At 38.6% G+C, this 20,673-nt stretch overlaps 2 protein-coding genes across 36 annotated transcripts in view; one reads left to right on the forward strand and one right to left on the reverse strand.

The window, feature by feature from the left end:
* The window catches only part of SEC31A (SEC31 homolog A, COPII coat complex component), an 86,115-nt gene extending 85,221 nt beyond the window's left edge, over window positions 1-894 (reverse strand). For 32 of the 34 annotated variants that reach the window (XM_054508848.2, XM_054508845.2, XM_054508847.2 and 29 more), the window contains exon 1: window positions 261-894. The gene's annotated coding sequence lies outside the window, so the exon portion shown is untranslated. The remainder of the gene's footprint in view (window positions 1-260) is intronic. The other 2 variants (XM_064584685.1, XM_054508846.2) reach the window with 2 other exon arrangements.
* THAP9 (THAP domain containing 9) lies at window positions 894-19,922 on the forward strand. 2 transcript variants are annotated; one of them, XM_045880894.3, is made up of 5 exons: window positions 894-1,091; window positions 6,506-6,701; window positions 8,106-8,409; window positions 9,469-9,619; window positions 15,776-19,922. In XM_045880894.3, the coding sequence occupies exons 1-5, from the start codon at window positions 1,012-1,014 to the stop codon at window positions 17,751-17,753; spliced, it is 2,709 nt and encodes a 902-aa protein (XP_045736850.1). In that variant the 5' UTR covers window positions 894-1,011; the 3' UTR covers window positions 17,754-19,922. The 2 variants fall into 2 exon arrangements, with proteins under 2 accessions (XP_045736850.1, XP_064440780.1); XM_064584710.1 differs by lacking the exon at window positions 6,506-6,701 and having other exon boundaries at window positions 928-1,091.
* The last annotated feature ends 751 nt before the right edge of the window (window positions 19,923-20,673 follow it).

Here is a 20,673-nt window from a genome sequence, read left to right on the forward strand (position 1 = left end):
ATTTAATATGCTAAACATCTCCAAAGATACAAAATAAACTACGCCCCATTTTGGTCCCAATTTATTTCGTCTATGAAAACTTAAATCTCATGCCGTAAACTTACACAAGACATCATTCTAAGGCCTTCTCACTCCTTGAAAGTTATCCATGATGCCCCACATCCCAACCAAAATCATTTCATTGTCCCTTCCTTCCTCGTACTACTACTGACGAGTCCCCACTATACAAGTGCTACCGCCAAGAGCCTCAAGCGCCTTACCTTATTTCCTTTTTAATTCCCCCATAGTGACAAAGGGTCTTGTAGAAAAGGGTTCGTTGAATTAAAAGCCGACGTATCCTCATATTCACTCTCATTCAAGCTCCTCCGGGGTCACTTATCTCAGGCCAACCATACCAACAGCTCCTATATTATTATCTCCACATCAAGGAACTACCAAATAAAACGCAAGGAAATGATATGCCTCTCAGTAAATAATTTATTTTGGTCCCAATTTTGTCTTCAATATTTCTAGGGCACCGCGTTTATTCCTCTCCCATCTCTTCCCCCAGCCATATCCTCCAGTCACTTTCTGAGCTCGCACCGGAGACCTATCCGCATGCCCCTGGATTCGCCTCAATTTTGCCCTTGCCTCTTCGCTTCGCATTCTCAAGCTCTGTCTCACAAGAACCCCGATGGCATCGGATGTAACCAGATGGGGTCGAAACAGGAGGAAAACGAGGCCATCAACAACTAAAGCCACTAACCACCCTCGAACAGAGAGGGAGGAGCTGTCAAGTGCTCGTCTTAATGCCCCGGTTTTTCCGATTGGCTGCGGCGGCGCGACGTGGCCTGTGATTGGTCACGACGTCAAGCGCAGCGCCCACGAAGAGGAAGGGTAGGAGTCTTGCGCCTTAAGAGCCCGCCTTTTCCGACAAATAAAGGTCGTAGCCGCCGAGCCCACGGGCGGAGCTAAATCTGTCGCGATTAATGCTGTCACGGGAACACCCAAAGTGGAGCCCCACGTAGCAAGATGACCCGAAGTTGCTCGGCAGTGGGCTGCAGCACCCGGGACACCGTGCTGAGCCGGGAGCGCGGCCTCTCCTTTCACCAGTGCGTGAGAGCAGCCTCCGGCTGTCTAACTCCCAGCACGGCCTGGCGGGCAGTAGGCCAGGGTGGGGCGGGGCCGGGCGTGCGTCGCGCCGTTGACGTGACGTGGCGTGACGTGCGTAGCGTGGAGGAAAGGAACGGGGGAAGTTTGAGAGTTAAGGTTATTCCTGCTGTTCCTGCACATTGTTTACCTCTAAGTTGCTGATTCTTTCTCGTTGCCTACCGCTTACCTAATGGCTTTTAGCGGGGGTTATTCGAAAGGGGGTTATTCGACCTTTCGGTCGTCTTATTATTTAACGTGAGACGGGAAAGGAGGGCAGTTTGGGAGAACTGTCGAAGGTGTTCGATTCCATTAGAGTGTGTGGCTTGCTCACGAGAATGAGTGTAGATGAGTTTTCACCAGTACTGCCTGTCATTGCAAGTTACTCTGTAGAATTGACTGAGCTCTACAAGGCCGGCCAGAATGGCTGCATCTGGTCATGGCAAGAAGTTTCATTTGGCTCCAGAGTGGGGCAGATTTTCAGAGCAGTCTAATTTAAACACACATCTGTAGTCCATCTGTGATATATATATATCATTCAAATCAAAGTTTAAGGCACAATGGGAAGTAGAAAAGTGAATAAAACAGATTCTCACAGACAAAAAATGTACTTCAAAAAGAGGTAGTCTACTAAGGTAATAGGAGATGTAGAGAGTTAAACCATTGACAGAGGACTTTATGAGAAGATCAAAAAGAGCTTTATGGGACAGGTGGTATTTGAATTGGACCTTGAATTTAATCGGGGCTGGGAGTTAGATAGCACTTAAATAGGAATAGTATGGACAAACGTAAAGGGAAGGGAAGTGCAGATAACCAGAGGAGTGGGAAAAGTAGCTTGAAGACATTTAAAAAGAAAAGGTTAAGGAGTTTCAACTATGTGTGGTAGGCCTTTTGTAGTCATTGTTTTGTTTTGTTTTTTTAAATAGGGCTGATTCCTCCAACTAAGCTGTTGTAATTGTATTTTTTTTTCCTCCTTAGGGATTTTTCCCCATCAATTTGTTCCTGTTCTCATTTTAAACTGCTCTCTCTGCTGATCACTTGTCTAAGTCAATGAGCATGCTCACATTGCTTCCATTTTTAAACAGACTCACAAACTCTTGAGCCGATGTGCACAACTGCACTACCCTACCACTCCTTCCCTCTATAACCAGGCTCCTCAGAACAGGAGCATACACCTATTTCCCCAAGTCCTATTGACTTTTCAAGCTATTGTAGCCAGATACCTGTCACTACTGCTCTAATGCACTGACAAAGGGTCACCAGTAATCTTCCCAAATCTAAGTGAGCTCTTCTAAATCCTTCTCTTGACCTCTTTTTAACTTTTAATCATATCAGCTACTCCATGAAACTCTCACCTCCATTGATTTTATTGACACTGTGTCCCTACTTATCTCGTTTTTCTCTAATTTTTCAATTTTTTGCTGCCATGCTTTTCTTATGACTTCTTAGGTTCTTTAAATGAGGAAGAGTTCGTTTATTGCTTTTGTTTATTTTATATATTGAGGACCAAAGTAAGACCTGCTTAATTTTAAGAAAAGAAAGTGATGTAATTATTACAGTAGTCTGCTATGATTCTTCCAGGCTGATTTCTTCCCCATTCATTCCACTTTCCTGATTCCCAGAAATGATTTTTCTAAAAATGCAAATTTTATGCTAGTTTCCTGAAGAAAGGATTTTAATCTGAACTTTTCAGTGCCTAAAAGACACAGTCCAAGCTCTTCTGTGGAGCCTTTCCTTCTATACCTCTCTTCCAAACGTGAATTACATTCCCTCTGTTTTCTCTTATTGTATATGTGTGCTGAATGAAACACATGTCCTTATGTATGAATGGGAGGGAATCATCTTTGTCTTCCTATACCTAGGAAGTTGTAAGGAAGGCAGGAGAAAGGAGAGACAGGGAGAGGAGTTAGAATACTATGATGTTAGTCCTAGCAACAAGGTAGTATTGATCAGAAGGGTTCAGCAAAAGGTAACGTGGGAAAGAATTTGTCAACTTGCCATTGCCCAGAGGCATCATCTTCAAACTTCTTGATCATGGAGCCCTCTCCATAAGGAAATTTGAGTACAGGCCCCTGATATATGCATGGTGATTTATAAATTACATACATGAAGTGATGTACTAATATATATTATGAAACACAAATCAAAGGATGGGGCAAAAAATTATAAAAATGGATTCTAATATGTTCTTCAGATCTCAGTAGATGAGTGCATTCTCTGGAGGTCACTGATCTGAAGGATAGATCCCAAACTTACTGGAGCATAAAAGATCTTTTATGACCTGACCTCTAGCCATCCTTCCAGCCCATCTGTAACCAGTACCAGCTACCTCTGTACTCTCCTTTAACCCTCTTCAGCTTCCAAATTAACTTATTTTTCAATGCTTTATGAAGTAAGATCCAGTATTTATTTTATATCTCTGTGTTTTTGCATCTGCTTGGTGTGGCCACTGTCTGCATGGCAAACTCCTATCGACACTTCAGTTCTTGCTCCAATATTATCTCTTCTGAAGCCTTCCCCAACATCCCCAGCACCATTACCAGAGTTGTGAAAGATGTTGCAGGGACACAGGCAAGGGGCTGTGGCTGAAAACCATGAATCAAAATGACTAAAGGTGTGGAAATTGTTAAGAGAATACTGGAACTTAGACACATAAATGGTTAAATATGAGATGGGACTGGCAAGTTTAAAGAAGTGACACTTTCATTCTGTTTTTGTTGGTGTAAAGCAATTAAACAATTTATTTCATAACTAAAGTAATATATGTATGATAATTTGGAAGAGTTTTTACCTGAATTATATAATTCTATTTTAAACTTTTAATTATGAAACATTTCAAAAACACTATCAGGCAAAAAATAATACATAACAAACATCTATGTACCCACCACTAGAATTAAGTAGATATTAACATTTTGCCTTGTTTCAGGGTTTTTTTTCCCTGTTAAAAGAGAATTAAGTTACAGTTATAGTTAAAACGTTACCCCCTCAATCCTTTCTCTCTCTCCTCAGAGGCAACCACTGTAGAAAGGATTTTGTTAGCCACTTTTTCTGGAAAATATATGCAGGGAGCCAAAGGTAAATTTCTTCCGGTGGTATAAAAAAGGCGTAATCAGCAGGAGAGAGAAAATGGATTCTGTATTAGTGTAAACCAATTCATTAATGTATATATGAGATGATGATTGGTTTAGGATTTTTCTTTTGCCAGAGGAGGCTTTAGAATAGGGAGACATGAATTCCAATTTCAACTACTATTTACTGGTAGCTGTACTTAGGTCTGGTCTTGGTTTCATCTTCTGTGAAAGGATAAAAACGCATGTCGTGCATAATTTTTGTAAGACTAAAAGTAAGTTTTCAAAACACACACACACCTGGGTGCCTGGCTGGCTCAATTGGAAGAGTGGGCAGCTCTTGATCTTGGATCATGAATTTGAGCCCCACGGTTGGATGTAGAGATTACTTAAATAAACTTTAAACACACACACACGTATATTTGTGGCACAAGGTAAATGCTTTAAATGTAGTATCAATTATTATTACCAATTTAATTTTGTTTGGAATTCAAACTAGTCATGCTGGTTAGACTACAGTATTTTCCCAACCCTTTCATTTTGTTTAGTACTTTGGGGCAAACCAACAGAGCTTTTTGGGACTGGCTTGCTATACCTACTTCAAGGGCTCCAGATGGCCCAGGCCATTCCACGGGTTAAGGGGATTGATGGGTGTGGTCAGCAGGCATGCCGGTCAGGAAACTGCATCAGAGGATCAGGCTAGTAGTAGAACTTGGTGGACTAGCTACCTTTTTACTGTCCTTTGTGTGGTTAGAGACTACACCCAGTCTGTGGAAAAGCTGCCTCACAAGCATGTGCCATTAGTGAAGAAAGGAACTCAGTGAAAAGAGATAGATTTGCCTCGCCTTTATTAGAAAAAGACCTTCCTTTTGATCAAGTAGCATTATCTTCCTGGAACAATACAATGAAAGTCCTGAAAGTGGAATTGTTGTTCCTAGGAAAGAACAAACTCTGGGTAGTACTTTACCATTTACAAAGGCTTTTGAGTGCATTTGTCGCATTGTGCACCCTTACAACAACCCTGTGAGGGGGCTCAAAGATTGAGAGAGGTATCTAATACCACATGGCTGATAAAAGGTCATTGAAGCTTAAATACAGGTTTTCTAATTCAGTGTTCTTTCTCCAATTCAGTGTTCTTTCCAATTCTTTCAGAATTCAATATCTCAGAATTCTGTTTTACTATACTGCTGTATTTTTTCCCTACCATGAGCTGAGGAACTTAAAATTTTCACTAGTTTTCAGTTCATAACTACATGCTTTAAAACCTAAGTTAAAATATACAAAAATCACACAGCTACCTGTAGATCTGTCCCCAGGACAAATCAAGGAAGAAGGTGCAGAAAGAGTAGTTTTGTGATTTTCATTATATCAGTTTCATAGTTTTTTTTTCCTCACAATTTCTAAACATAGTAATTTGGGCTTAAAAATAGAGACCTCCAAGGTAATTTTTATATTCAAGGCTGGGAAAAAGTGGTGCCTTTCAAAAAAAGAGGAAAACTGAGTATGGGAAGTGTACTTGTTATCTACTGCTCAGTAACAAATTTTTTTAAAAATGCAGTGTGCAAACATCTCACATGAATTCTGAGGGCAGGAATTCAGGAGTGGATTAACTGGGTGTTACAGGGTTTTTCATAAGGTTGCAGTAAGATGTTAGCCAATACCAGAATCTTCTGAACACTTGGTGAGGCTGAAGGGTGTACTTTCAGAAAGGCTCACTCAACATGGCCTTTGGCTGGAAGCCTGTTTCTTGCCCAGTAGACCTGTATCTCTATAGGACTGCTTATTACATGGCAGAGAAGTTCCCCCCAGAGAAAAAAATCATTCAGTAGAGGGACCAAGTGCCTTTTATTATCTAGTCTTACTTAGCCCATTGTCACTCCTGCTTTTTTTTTATTTCTTAGAAGCAAATCACTAACTCTAACCCACACTCAAGGGGAGGGGCATTAGGCTCCATCTCTTGATAGGAGGAGAAGCACAGAATTTGTGGATGTGTTTAAAGATGCACATACTAAATTTGAGCAAATTCTGTTAAGTGTAGGCAGTGAAGACAAAATATGGTAGGATATTTAATATGAGAATTGCCCTCGTACAAATTGAAGCAAATGAGATCACTTAGATACTGAAGTCTTGGATTCAAAAAAACCAAAGAACTTTGAAAAATGAAATCAGATTGAGTAAGTTAAACTTTAACTGGACTTGATGTTTATGTAAAGCAGTTAAATAATAAATGGGTTTATGTAATAAATACTACTGTAGTATTACTATAATATTTTCATGTTAATGGAACTTTAATATGATTGCTGTAGATTTCCAACTGATACCATACAGCGCTCAAAATGGATCAGGGCTGTTAATCGTGTGGACCCCAGAAGCAAAAAGATTTGGATCCCAGGACCAGGTGCTATACTATGTTCCAAACATTTTCAAGAAAGTGACTTTGAGTCATATGGCATAAGAAGAAAGCTGAAAAAAGGAGCTGTGCCTTCTGTTTCTCTATACAAGGTACTTAAATCTAGGTGTAAAAAAACCTAAATTCTACAGAGCCTTTAAAAACCAAGATACCACACATGAGATTTAAAAAAATCCTAAGTCTTAAAATAAATCCAATAATTTTAAATGCTTAGAAAACTCATTTTGGGTTTTTTTTTTTTAATCTATATGTAATATTGGAATTTTTTTTTTAAATTAGGTATAAATATGCAAATCGTTGTCAAGATACACATTAAGATTACTAAACTGATCACAAGAATCAACTAGTAGATGCCTTAGAATTCAGGCTTTTGTTTAAGTGTGAGACAGTTTCCAGAATACTTCGAAATGACGCCTTTTTAGGACTCCTCCAATAATGTTATTGATCTTGACCAAAAATGTACCTAATTATTAGCATTGATATAGAGAGTTATATACAGAAAAGAGAGGGCTTTCCATGAGTCAGTTACCAGTACTCGTGTTACATTCTTTCGTTTCTTGGCCACCTCTTGGCCACCCTTTTATACATGGCTCCTCACTGTCTGCACAGCCTGCAGTAGTCATCTACCTGTTCTATCCTGATGCTACCCTTCCCTCTTATCCATTGGAATCTCCTTTCGGTATTGTTTTGTCTCATTCCTCTATTCAGAAGAATGTAGTTGGTGTCAAATCCAAACTCATAAGCTCTAAGAGCTTCCTTTTAATTGTGCATTTCTACACTTGATTTAACTGCTCTGAATTCTCTTTTCAAACTATTGTATTCTTTTTTCAAATTCTCTTTTCAAACTACTGCATAGTGAGAAATTGACTTGCTTTCATGCTTTTGTGTAAAATCAACAATAGTTATTATTTACTGAGACCTACAGTAGTCCAGGCCGTTGTGCCAGAAGATTTACATAAATTATTTTATCCTTAAAACAACTCAGTATTATTATCCACATTTTACAGATGAGGAGATGAGGGATTGTAGAAGTGTAGTGACAGCTAATAAATGAGGGATCCAGGATTCAAACCCAGATCAGTCTTAATTGCAAAGCCCGTGCTCTGTCCACTATGCCTTCCTTTTTGCACAAATAACTTTCCTGTCCCCTCCGTTAAGTCACGTTATTGCTCCTTTAAAAAACTACTCAAAACTCATTTCCACGAAGCCTTCCCAAATTACCACCTTTCTGTTGTTACCTTAACCATTTCAGACACTTTCAGCGTCATGTTAACTTTCAGCATCAGGTTACTATTTCTGTATAGATGAAAAAAACCAAAAAACCCTTTTCACATTTTCCTATAAATACATTTGAAAAAATCAGAGATTCTGACCTTTTTCTTTCATAATTAACTCTCCACAGCAACCAGGTGAGTGCTTTGCATTTAGTGGTATTTTTATAGACCGTCTTCTGTGTAACTTCAAAAAATAACCTGAATTTGATGTTTCTCTTGCAGGTTCTGCAGGGTGTACACCTTAAAGGTAAAGCAAGACAGAAAATCCTCAAACAGCCACTTCCTGATAATTCGCAAGAGGTTGCTACCGAGGACCATAACTACAGTTTAAAGAGACCTCTGACAATAGGTGCAGAGAAACTGGCTGAGGTGCAACAGATGCTCCAAGTGTCCAAAAAAAGACTGGTCTCTGTAAAAAACTACAGGATGATCAAGAAGAGAAAGGGCTTACGATTAATTGATGCACTAGTAGAAGAGAAACTCCTTTCTGAAGAGACAGAGTGTCTGCTACGAGCACAGTTTTCAGGTATGTTCCCCTTTTCCGAATTACCATTAAGTATTTACTCTGCTCCTGCCTATGAAAATGTGCTTTTCGCTGAAACATGAAGTGTCGGGGTAAGCACAAAGAAGGAAAAGTAGTTGCCAAAATCCTTTTAGGTATTTCCAGCTTTGAAAGTAATGTGTTTATTATAGGAAAAGCAAAGAAATATATAAATGATAAAAATTACACATAACCCTGCTACCCAGAGATGAGATCATACGGTTGATACCATATACTGGAGTTGAACCAGATAATTTTGCCAGTTCCCTTTGAGCTTGAAAATTCTATGAGGGTCCATATTATTTTCTCAAATATAGAGGATATATATGTCCATTGGAAAGACTACCTACTCTTCTTTGTGAACCAGATATTTGAAGAGGGACAAAATAAGTATTGCCGACTTACTCTTTGATGAAAGCAGCAGAGATTTTGGATTTACATTCTGGTGAAAAAAAAGTATGTCTTGTTTCTAGAAAAGAGTAGGTATCTTCAAAGGAGGAGAATATTTTGTGTTTTTCCAGTAGGGGAACAGAGGTAATAAATAGAAATCCCCACCAGGAAAGAGGATTTTTTTTTTTTCCTCAAGGTAGGCAGGGTTGTCTATTCAATCTGAATAGCATCCTATCCTCAGAAATGTTTCTTGTGTCTCATTTTCACCCTCAGATAGATGGTGACTAGGGAACAAAATAAAACAAATAAATATACTCATAACCCAGAGACTTCGCTTTATCCAATTATTTCATTCTCTTTCCTATTCCTCTAAAATTCTCCACTTAGGCTGCCAATGAATAGTAAAACATAGTGATTCAAGTGGAAACTTTTTTCTTCTCTCTTTTGAGTGAAATGATCCAAGATGAACAGGAGGAATTAATTGGTCAGGAGGCCCTAAGATTGGATATTAACCTTTGAACAAACTCAGTTAAACTGTGATTGGATTTGGATTTGGATGCCCACTGCATTTACATCCAAATGCTATGATCTGTACCCGAAAATGTTACTGTATACACTCTTCATCACAAAGAATAAATAAATTTATTTTAACAGATTTTAAGTGGGAGTTGTATAACTGGAGAGAAACAGCTGAGTACTCCACAGAAATGAAACAGTTTGCATGTACCCTCTACTTGTGCAGTAGCAAAGTCTATGATTATGTAAGAAAGATTCTCAAGCTGCCTCATTCTTCCATCCTCAGGACGTAAGTGAATTACTTTTTAGATGTCAAAGAAAACGAGTATTTTATTATTTTGTTGCATTTTATGTGTTAAGGCTGTTCGTACTCATACTCTCATTTATTAATCCATTTTCTCTTTTTAGAAACTTTTAGGTGGTATTTGCATATTATCACAGCAGCAAGATTTTCACCAACAAAATGAAGGCATATAGTCTGACAATTTTTTTGCATCCTCCAGATGGCAGAGACACTCTCAGTGATAAAAAAAAAAAATCTGGATTCTAATATACTTTAGTAGTTCGGGGACTTCTAAAACCTTTCAGCAGTTTTAATATCAGTATCCTAGAAAATCTAGAACAGTTCTAGATTGTCACGATTGGTTTGAGGCTAAGCATAAAAATCTGCATTTTTGTAAGCACTGTAGTTGATGCCTGGGGCAGGTTGTTCAGGGAGGAGATTTTGGTAAATAATTTTGTAGGATTTGTGGTCAAAATACATAGATGTATTTATAACTCTTAGTGTTATAACCCTGTGTTATAAGCAAATAACACAGAGGCTTTACAGTAATGTCTTATAAAAGTAATACTTTTACTATTTTTTTTTTATCACTGGCTTTACAGATGCCTATGTATGTATGTATTTGGCTTAAAAATGACAGAAATTTATTGTCTCACAGTTCTGGAGGCTAGAAGTCCAAAATCAAGGTGTCATCAGGGTTACTTCCTTCTGAGGGCTGTGAGGGAGGAGGGTCTGTTCTGTGCCTCTCTTCTTGACTTGTAGGTGGTGGTCTTCTTCCCTGTGTCTCCTTACATCATCTTCCATTATATATGTGTGTTTCATGCCCAAACTTCCTCTTTTTTATGAGGGCCAGTCATGTAGGATTAGGATTCACTTTAATGACCTCATTTTAACTTGATTACCTCTGTAAAGACCATATCTCCAAATAAGGTCACATTCTGAGGTACTAGGGGATTAGGACTCCAATATATCTTTTTTGAGGGACACAATTCAGCCGGATAATAGTCACTTTCCTGATGCATAACATAAGCCTCCCCATTACCCACAACCTATAGGCCAACTCCTTCCTGTGGTTTCTGAACCTTACTGACGTCTGGCCTTAATGAGGAGCAGGGACAATTCACTCATTTAATTATTATTAACATTTAGGGAATTTTCTTCCAGTCTTTTTCCTGTTCTTAGATTTATTAGTTTTTTACATATATGATCTTTAACAACTGCATAGTATCAGGAAGTTGTGCCTTACTTAACCGGGGCATTCTCCAGCTATTGGACATTTATTTATATTGATCAAGCCTAAGAAAGAGAGACCATGATTATGGATTCTCAAGGAGTTTTGCTATGTAAGGAGCAGAGATATGGATCTGTGGGGGCGAAGGAAGCATAGGTGGAGGGGAGGGCGTCTGTCGAGAGCACAGTTGTTCAGTGTTTGCACGCTCAAGGGAATGATCTAGTGGGGGAGAAAATTGGTGATGCACGGGAGAAAGGATAATTGTGGGGGATAACATCTGACACCATTGTGGAGAGACGTCTGGCTTTAATGAGGAACAGGGACAATTCACTCATGTAAACAGGAAGGAAGGCGGAGATAAGATTCAGTAGGTTAACAGATTGATGGCAGGAAAATGAGTTTTTATTAGATTGCTTCTGTTTTCTCAGTGACAAAAGATAATAGCTGAGGAGCGCCTAGGTGGCTCAATCTGTCAAGCGACCTGCTCTTGATCTCGGCTCACATCTTGATCTCAGGGTTGTGAGTTCAAGCCCCACATTGGGCTCTGCACTGGGCGTGGAGCCTACTTAAAAAGATAATAGCTGAGAGTTGGGGAAGGAGATAAAAGAAGTTTGGGGAGAAAGGAGAAAATGTGAATAGTTGTTTTTTCCCCCTCTGTGATGATGGAGAAATAGTTATATGGTAAACAATTAGATGATGACAGACCAAGCCAGACTTACATTTTTAAAAACCCTTGGTTCAGACAGGTACCTCCCTCACTAATTTCTACTTGTTGTATCTTTCTCTAATTCTTAGCCACTATCAGTCCCTTCTCTAATTTTCTGTGCACTGATGTTGGATCTTTTTCAGTTCTCTCTTGAATTCTTTATGTCCAGAACCTTTCCAGAGCTCTGCTTCTTATAATTTCAGTTCTTTGGGTCTTGAAGGTTCGTTTTCACATATCTTTTGTAAGAATGTCATAACATCCTTAGCCTTCCTTATTGTAACAGTGATAGATATGGAATGATCTTAGAGATTTTTTTCTAATTTTCTATTTAGGTATTCATTGCAATTTAGTAAATTAGCTCCCTCTAATAGGGAAGGTGATATGAGAGATTGAAAGGTAAACAAGACCATGGGAGGATCTAATAGTCTTGAAAAACACTCAGCTCAGCATTATGGCTCTTCGACGCTATAATTTTTCCAGGCAGAGTTTTAAGCCACACAGTGGACTCCCTATGATCACTCCATAAATAAGCTATTGTTTAATTTAAAAGATCATGTTGATGAGAATGTAAATTATTGGTAAAAACTCTGTGAAAGAAAATTTGGGAATGTGAATTAATTTTAAATTGATTCACCCAATTATGTGCACCAGAGGTCCAAAATTTGTTTTTAATTTCTTATAAAAGTTGAATCCAGGGGCACCTGGTGGCTTAGTTGATTAAGCGACTGCCTTCAGCTCAGGTCATGATCCCAGGGTCCTGGGATCGAGCCCCATGTCAGGCTCCCTGCTCAGCGGGGAGACTGCTTCTCCTTCTCCCTCTAGAGCTCCCTTTGCTATTTCCCTGCTTGTGCTCTCTCTCTGTCAAATAAATAAATAAAATCTTAGGAAAAAAAGTTGAATCCATTCATTTCAATGCTAGTGTAAGTAAATTTACCTTTCTATCCTACTACTAGGAATTGCATAAGTGACATGAATATGTACATGTGTATATGTGCACCCAAGTACACAGTACGGTGCTGTTTGTATTTTCTAAAAAATGGAAACAACCTGAGCATCTTTCAATATAGGTTAGTTAAATTACCTATACTATGGTATACCATGTACACATTTAAATTGCGGTAGGTTAGTAATTAAGGACACAGAAAAATATTTCTGTAACGTTACTATTAAGTAAAAAAAATAGATTCAGTATAAATTTTGAAAATTGTATCTAGGTGTATATACATAAATCTAGAAGAACGTCCCTGAAATATTAAAGTGACTATTATTTTTTGTACTTTTTGGTATTGTTTTACTTTGTAAAAAAATGACACATTTTTTTAATCAAAAAATTTTTTCATTTTGAGAGGGAAGAAAGGTTTGAGACAGAAATCAGTCACTTCTCTACAGTTCTAAGTCACAAACGGTTTGGGTATTTCCACTCTCAGTTACAAAAACTTTTAGAAACAAGGCCACATATCTTTCTGTCTGATATTCAAGACCTCATTCTCGTAGCTATGAACATTAAGATACCATTTAGAATTCCACTTAAAAATCAAAGTCAAAGAACGTAAGCTTTCTTAGCCTATTTATTAATTTTTTTAGAGATTTTATTTGTGAGAGAGAGAGGACACAAGCAGGGGGAGTGGCAGGCAGAGGGAGAAGCAGGGTTCCTGCTGAGCAAGGAGCCCAATGCAGGACTCGATCCCAGGACCCTGGGATCATGACCTGAGCCAAAGGCAGTTGCTTAACCAACTGAGCCACCCAGGCGTCCCTTCTTAGCCTATTTAAAATAAAAACTTTTACGTAGAGGCATGCAGTAGTTTCATTACATACTGATTCCATATGCAACACGGTTAGCATCTTTGGTGTTCACTTGAGGAATCCTAACGCAAGAAAAAAAAATTTTAACAATTAAAATTTGGAGACACATTTGCAAAGGGCAATCAGCGTACTAGTGGGCTATAGCATTGCCCTGTTTTGTCATTATCTTACTATTTTAAAATATCAACAGCTGATTAATACTTAAAATTTTTTTGATTAATATTTTTGTCTTAAATAGGTTGAAAGCAACTTAAAATCAAAATATGTCTTTTGCATCCTATAAATGTGTTTTTCAAATCCGTTAGTGCATCTTGAAATCAATTTAGTGGGTCATAATTGGCATTATATACACACATGTTATATATGTGTGTGCGTGGCATGTAGTGAGGGTAAATTTCATTTATGGAACTTTTAGGTTGCAGCAAAATATTTGGAAAGCCCTGTCCTGAAATACTTAGGGAGGTACGTTAGAGTCTCAATTAGAGGTCAGCTGTCCAAGAAGAAACCTTGGCAGCTTAGAATAGAGCCCAAAAATCAGAAATATGACCTCCCCTGGGGCGCCTGGGTGACTCAGTCAGTTAAGCATCTGCCTTTGGCTCAGGTCATGATTACAGGGTCCTGGGATCAAGCCCTACATTGGGCTCCCTGTTCAGTGGGGAGTCTGCTTCTCCCTCTCTGCCCATCCCCCTGCTCATGCTAGCATGCCTGCCCTCTCTCTCTCTCTCAAATAAAAAATCTTAAAAAAAAAAAAAAAAAGAGGGCCTGTGGGTGGCTCAGTCAGTTAAGCGTCTACCTTCAGTGTAGATTATGATCATGGGGTCCTGGGATCGAGCCCCACATTGGGCTCCCTGCTCAGCGGGGAATCTGCTTCTCCCTCTCCCTCTGTTCCTCCCTCTGCTTGTGCTCTGTCTCTCTCTCTCTCAAATGAATAAATAAAATCTTTTAAAAAATGGAAAGAAATATTACCCCCCCCCAAGTCATTTGAGTTACAGAAGTAAACTTCAGGGGCGCCTGGTGGCCCAGTCTGTTAAGCGTCTGCCTTCGGTTCGGGTCATGATCTCAGAGTGCTGGGATCGAGCCCCACGTCAGGGTCTGCTCAGCGGGGAACCTGCTTCTCCCTCTCCCTCTGCCTGCCGCTCTGCCTGCTTGTGCTCTCTGTCTCTCTCTCTCTCAAATAAATAAAATCTTTTTTTTTTTTTTTAAAGTAAACCAGTTAAGATGAACACTCCGTCTCTACTTCAGAATCCATTTAGTCTTATCTTAGACAGTGATTCACCTTGGCTGTTGCCTTTCCTGACCCTAACAAATTAGAAAGAATAAATTAGAACTAAATGAAAAGGATTCTGAAGACAGAGGCTAACATTAATAGGAAAGCATAATCAGGAGTCTGGGAAGGTCAGGGACACTACAAAAGAACTGCCAAGGTAGTAATGTAGGTACTTTGTGTAGGGCAGACAAATGCAGACACCTTAATTGTCCCTGAGGGCGTAATTTTGAGACTACAGGGAGTGGAGGGAAAAGCATGAGCAGGACCTTGGGAAAGCTGGGTTTCCTCTTTGTGCAGAGCTAGCAGCACAGTAAGGGCCATGTGGTTCAAGCTCTCCCTCTGTCTCAGTTTCCTAATCTGTAAAATGAGGTAGATCTGCTAGATACTCTCAAAGTTTCCTTCCCCTTCAGCAGTTTTCTCATTTCATTGAATTTACAGGTAAGACCGGTTTATGATCTAAATTATAACTACATCAATGAGAACAAACTAGGTAATTGATTTGTATACTTTTTTAAAAAGTAAATGAACAAGAAAATTGTTTCGTGGTATGTTTGCATCTTAAATACCTCTCTGAGTTTCTCTGTTACCTTCTTATTTTACAGTAATTATATGAATGTATGCTTGAAAATAACTGTAGAATTTGGCTACTTATACTTGGCTTTGTTTCTATAGGGATTTGAGGCTACTTTAGGACCATTTTTTTTTTTTAAAGATTTTATTTGGGGGTGTGTGGGTGACTCAGTCGATTAAGCATCTGCCTTCGGCTGGGTCATGATCCCGGGGTCCTGGGATCGAGCCCCACATCGGGCCCCCTGCTTAGTGGGAAGCCTGTTTCTCCCTCTCCCCGCCACCTCTCATGCTTGTGCTCTCTGTCTCTAATATAAATAAAGAAATAAAATCTTTTTTAAAAAAATAAACATTTTACTTACTCATTGGGGAGGGAGAGAGCATCTGAAGCAGACTCCACACTGAGCGCAGAGCCCGATGTAGGGTCCGATCCAGGACTGTGAAGTCATGACCTGAACCAAAACCAAGAGCTGGACGCTCAACTGACTGAGCCAGCCAGACGCCCCTACTTTTGTACCATTTAAGGCATTTTCCTTCTTTTATTTCTTCATTTGAATTTTATCGTTTTCATTTTTTCCCATTTTCCAGATGGTTATCCAAATGCAAACCCAGCCCAGGTTTCAACAGCAACGTTTTTTCTTTTCTTCAGCGAAGAGTGGAGAAGGGAGAGCAGCTCTATCAGTATTGTTCACTGACCATAAAAGGCCTCTCTCTCAAGCAGCAGCTCCAGTGGGACCCTAACAGTCACCGTCTGCAAGGGTTTATGGACTTCGGCCTCGGTGCACTGGATGCCGATGAAACGCCCCTCGCCTCTGAAACGATTTTGTTAATGGCAGTGGGTATTTCTGGTCACTGGCGAGCGCCTCTTGGTTATTTTTTCGTAAACAGGGCATCTGGATATTTGCAAGCTCAGCTGCTGCGTCTTACCATCGGCAAACTGAGTGACATAGGGATCACAGTTCTGGCTGTTACGTCTGATGCTACAGCTCACAGTGTTCAGATGGCAAAAGCCTTGGGGATACATATCGACGGAGACAACATGAAGTGTACGTTTCAGCATCCTTCATCTTCTAGCCAACAGATTGCATACTTCTTTGATTCTTGCCACTTGCTCAGATTAATAAGAAACGCATTTCAGAATTTGCAAAGCATTCAGTTCATTAATGGCACAGCACATTGGCAGCACCTTGTGGAGTTAGGAGCACTAGGGGAACAGGAATTAGCAAATATGGAAAGACTCCCAAGAAAACTTGCAAATCTGAAAAACCATGTACTGAAGATGAACTGCGCTGCCCAAGTGTTCAGTGAGAGCGTGGCCAGTGCGTTGGAGTGCTTGCTGTCGTTAGGCCTGCCTCCTTTTCAAAACTGTATTGGTACCGTCCATTTTTTACGCTTAATTAACAACCTGTTTGACATCTTTAATAGTAGGAACTGTTATGGAAAGGGACTTAAAGGCCCTCTACTGCCTGAAACTTACAGTAAAATTAATCGTGTGCTAATTGAAGCCAAGACTATCTTTGTGACATTATCTGACGCCAGCAACAATCAAATCATTAAAGGTAAGCGAAAACTAGGATTCCTGGGATTTTTACTTAATGCTGAGAGCTTAAAATGGCTCTACCAGAATTATGTTTTCCCTAAGGTCATGCCTTTTCCGTATCTTCTGACTTACAAATTCAGTCAAGACCATCTGGAATTATTTCTGAAGATGCTTAGACAGGTATTAGTAACCAGTTCTAACCCTACCTGTATGGCATTCCAGAAAGCTTATCATAATTTGGAGACCAGATACAGATTACAAGACGAAGTTTTTCTAAGTGAAGTAAGCATCCTTGACATTTCAATTGCTCGAAGGACAGACTTGGCCCTTTGGACAGTTCAGCGTCAGTATGGTGTCAGTGTTATAAAGACTCTTTTTCACAAAGAGGATATTTGCCAAGACTGGTCTTACTGTTCTCTAAGTGAGGCATTACTCGATCTGTCAGATCACAGGCGAAAACTCACCTGTTGTGCCGGTTATATTGCAAATAAGTTATCAGCTCTCTTAACTTGTGAGGACTGCATCAGTGCTCTTTATGCTTCGGATCTCAAAGTTGCTAAAATTGGGTCACTGTTATGTGTTAAAAAGAAGAATGGTTTGCATTTCCCTTCGGAGAGTCTATGTCAAGTCATAAATATTTGTGAGCGAATTGTAAGAACCCATTCAAGAATGGCAGTCTATGAACTACTTCCTAAACAGAGAGAATTGTATCTCCAGCAGAAAATATTATGTGAGCTTTCTGGGCATATTTATCTTTTTGTAGACTTAGATGAGCATCTCTTTGATGGAGAAGTGTGTGCCATCAATCACTTCGTAAAGTTACTAAAGGATATAATAATCTGTTTCTTAAAGATCAGAGCTAAAGATGTAGTGCAGTACCCTTTAAAACACCATTCAGAAAGACTTGAAGTGAAAACTTTGTCAAGGAAACACTGGTCACCTTTACAGGATTACAGATGTTCAAGTTTTGCTAATACCAATAAATTCAGGCATTTGTTAAGTAATGATGGATATCCATTCAAATGAGGGACCTAAAATATGTCAAAGTTTTTATGAAGAATGGTCAACATTTTTTAAAGTTCAACTTACTGTATTTTATAAATTGACCATTTTGCACAGTTGACAAGTTTGTAATTCTGACTTAATTAGAATTTCTAATTATGCGTATTATAAAACCTTGTACTTTGGTTTGCAGCATTTCGGTTACTTGGATCGTAGAAAACTGTAAGTCAGTAGGAGCAGACTAGCCAACAGATGCTGCTTTTGAATATACTACTCCAAGACTGACTAATGGGACTGGATGTACTTTTAACTTGTTCAGTCTATTTTAAAATGAGAGGATAACAACTAAGAGTCATTAAAACATTGACTCTTACAGATAGACTACCTTCCCTAAAAGTGCTTTGGTTTACAGCTCTTAAGAATGTTGACAGAAAAAAAAAAAAAAGGTAAAAGGAATGTTGACAGAATACCTATAAAACCTTGGATATAATTTTTACTTACATAAGAAAATTAAGATGTGGTTTGAAAATTAGGCTAACTTAAAATACCAAATACCACAAAATCCCTTTGCCAGGGTACCCTAAAACAGAAATGTGCTGCAACGAAGCTGGGAAATGTAGTCCGGGAAGTACATAGGTGATGTCATTTTCACAATCCATTGTCCTTGGACTTGGAAACACTATTTTTGAGTAATAGAGTGGGTACTTACTTGACCACCGGAAGAGCCCGATGCCCATCAGAGAATGAGGAGAAGCCTTATTCCAACTTCTCCTTCTGAAGTCTCCTTGTGTTTGCAGGGAGGCTGAAATAAATGTATTTTCAGTGTTGAGTGAATAATGGGATTCACGCCGTGCGATTAATAAATTAGAAAAAGATGGTCAGTTGAGACAATGGTTATGAAAATATTTGTCTTAATTATATAATGAGTTTTTTCAGAAATTTAAAGGAGCTTAAATAATCTGAAGATGGAAACATACAAAGAACAATTTTCTCCATTCTCTCACACCCAGAGTTGAAAAGATGAATAGAAAAACATACAGGTATATGTACTTTCACATATGGGGAGTGTTTGAAATGGATAAAAGAAACACATGATTCATCTCTGTGTGTAAAACATTTACTCTTCTTGTCATTGAGTGAATATTCACAAAGTACAGTTAATATGAAAACTTAAAATTGCAGAAGATTAATGACCAGGTAAAAGTTGAGTTTTATTAATTGAAATTCTCCTTAAATTGTATATTTTTATATGTTTGTTTGTTCTACCTCAAACAAAGGCTTAAGTTTTGAGATGTAACCAGAGTTGTACTACATTTTCTGCAAGAGCTATTGCTGAGAAGTCTAGATATTGTGGTTTTTGTTTGCAATAGAATGAGTTTAGATGCACCGGATAAATCTTATTTAAAGGAAGCCTATTTGTAAATCACCACCTTTTAACTTATTGTTTATATAAATCCAAGTTTTGGCCTGAACTTTACTTAAAACTAGGTTCATATCTGTAGGTGTCTGTTCTTTGCTGATGCATTTTACTACTGTACTAATATATACTGTAGTTTAAGAAATTAGTGTTTTGCATTATTTCTTCAAATGCTGGATAAACTGGACAAACATGGAAGACACAAATATTTCCTTCACTGCCTTTAACGGTTACTTGCTCTTGCCCTAGTGAAAGTGTTTCAAGTCTGATACCAGGTTTACTTCATATGATATGCTTTACAGTGAATTTTTAAAATAAATTATTCATATTTGATTAGGGTAATTTAGTTTATATTTTCCACTTAGCACCTTTGTCCTTTTTTCTTCAGAGAAAACAAACATTCTCTTCAGAAATTTATCTTTCCTACTTTTCAACAAATAGTGCTGGAACAACTGGATGTCCACATGCAAAAGTATTAACTCTAAGTGGGTCAAAGACCTAAATGTAAAAGGCAAAACTAAAAAACTCTTAGAAGGAAATAGAGTAAATCCTTGGTGCTTGGATTAGGCCATAGTTTCTTAAATATGACCCACAAAACATAAACAACAAAAAGTAAATTGGACTTAACCAAAATTAAAAACTTGTGCTTCGAAGGATACTGTCAAGAAAGAGACAACCCATAGAATGGGAGAAAATTTTTACTAATATATCCGATAAAGGACTTGTATCCAGAATATACAAAGAACTCATATAACTCAATAATGAAGGACAAATAACCCAGTTTGAAAAATGGGTAAAGAACATGGATAGACATTCTTCAAAGGAGATCTACAGATGGCCTATAAATACATGAATATATACCCAACATCCTAAACCGTCTGGGGAAATGCAAATCAAAACCACAATGAGGTATCACTTTACACCCACTGGGATGGCTATTAGACAGATAATAAGTGTTGACAAGAATGTGGAGAAATTGAAACCCTCATACACTGTTGGTGGGAATGCAGATGCTTTGGAAAACAGCTTGGCAGTTCTTCAAAGGGTTAGTTAAACACAGAGTTACCATATTCCCAGCAGTTCTACTGACAGGCATATACCCAAGAGAAATGAAGACATGTCCATTTAAAAACTTGTACACAAATTTCATAGCATCATTATGGCTAAAAAAATGAAAATGCCTAAATGTCCAACTGATGGATAAATAAAAATGTGCTGTATCCATTACCAGTGGGTAATATGGTAGGTATACGTTGTACTGCCAGAACTCTTTTTGTGAAATGACTGTACCACTCTGCATTCCAATGAGCAGTGTATGAAAGTTCAGTAGCTCTCCTTTCTTCCCAGTATTTGGTAGTGCCAGGGTTTTGTTTTGAATTAGCCATTTTAATAGGTGTGCAGTGATATTTCATTGTGGCTTTCATTTCCATTTTCCTAGTGGCTAAAGATGCTGAGCATCTTTTGATAGGATTATTTGCCATCCACATAATCTTAGGTGAAAGGTCTGTTCAAGTCTTTTGCCCATAT

Source organism: Mirounga angustirostris, unplaced genomic scaffold (assembly GCF_029215605.1).
Source record: "Mirounga angustirostris isolate CCGP_5_RB_7025 unplaced genomic scaffold, mMirAng1.0.hap1 SCAF_2, whole genome shotgun sequence".
Taxonomy (NCBI): Eukaryota; Metazoa; Chordata; class Mammalia; order Carnivora; family Phocidae; genus Mirounga; species Mirounga angustirostris.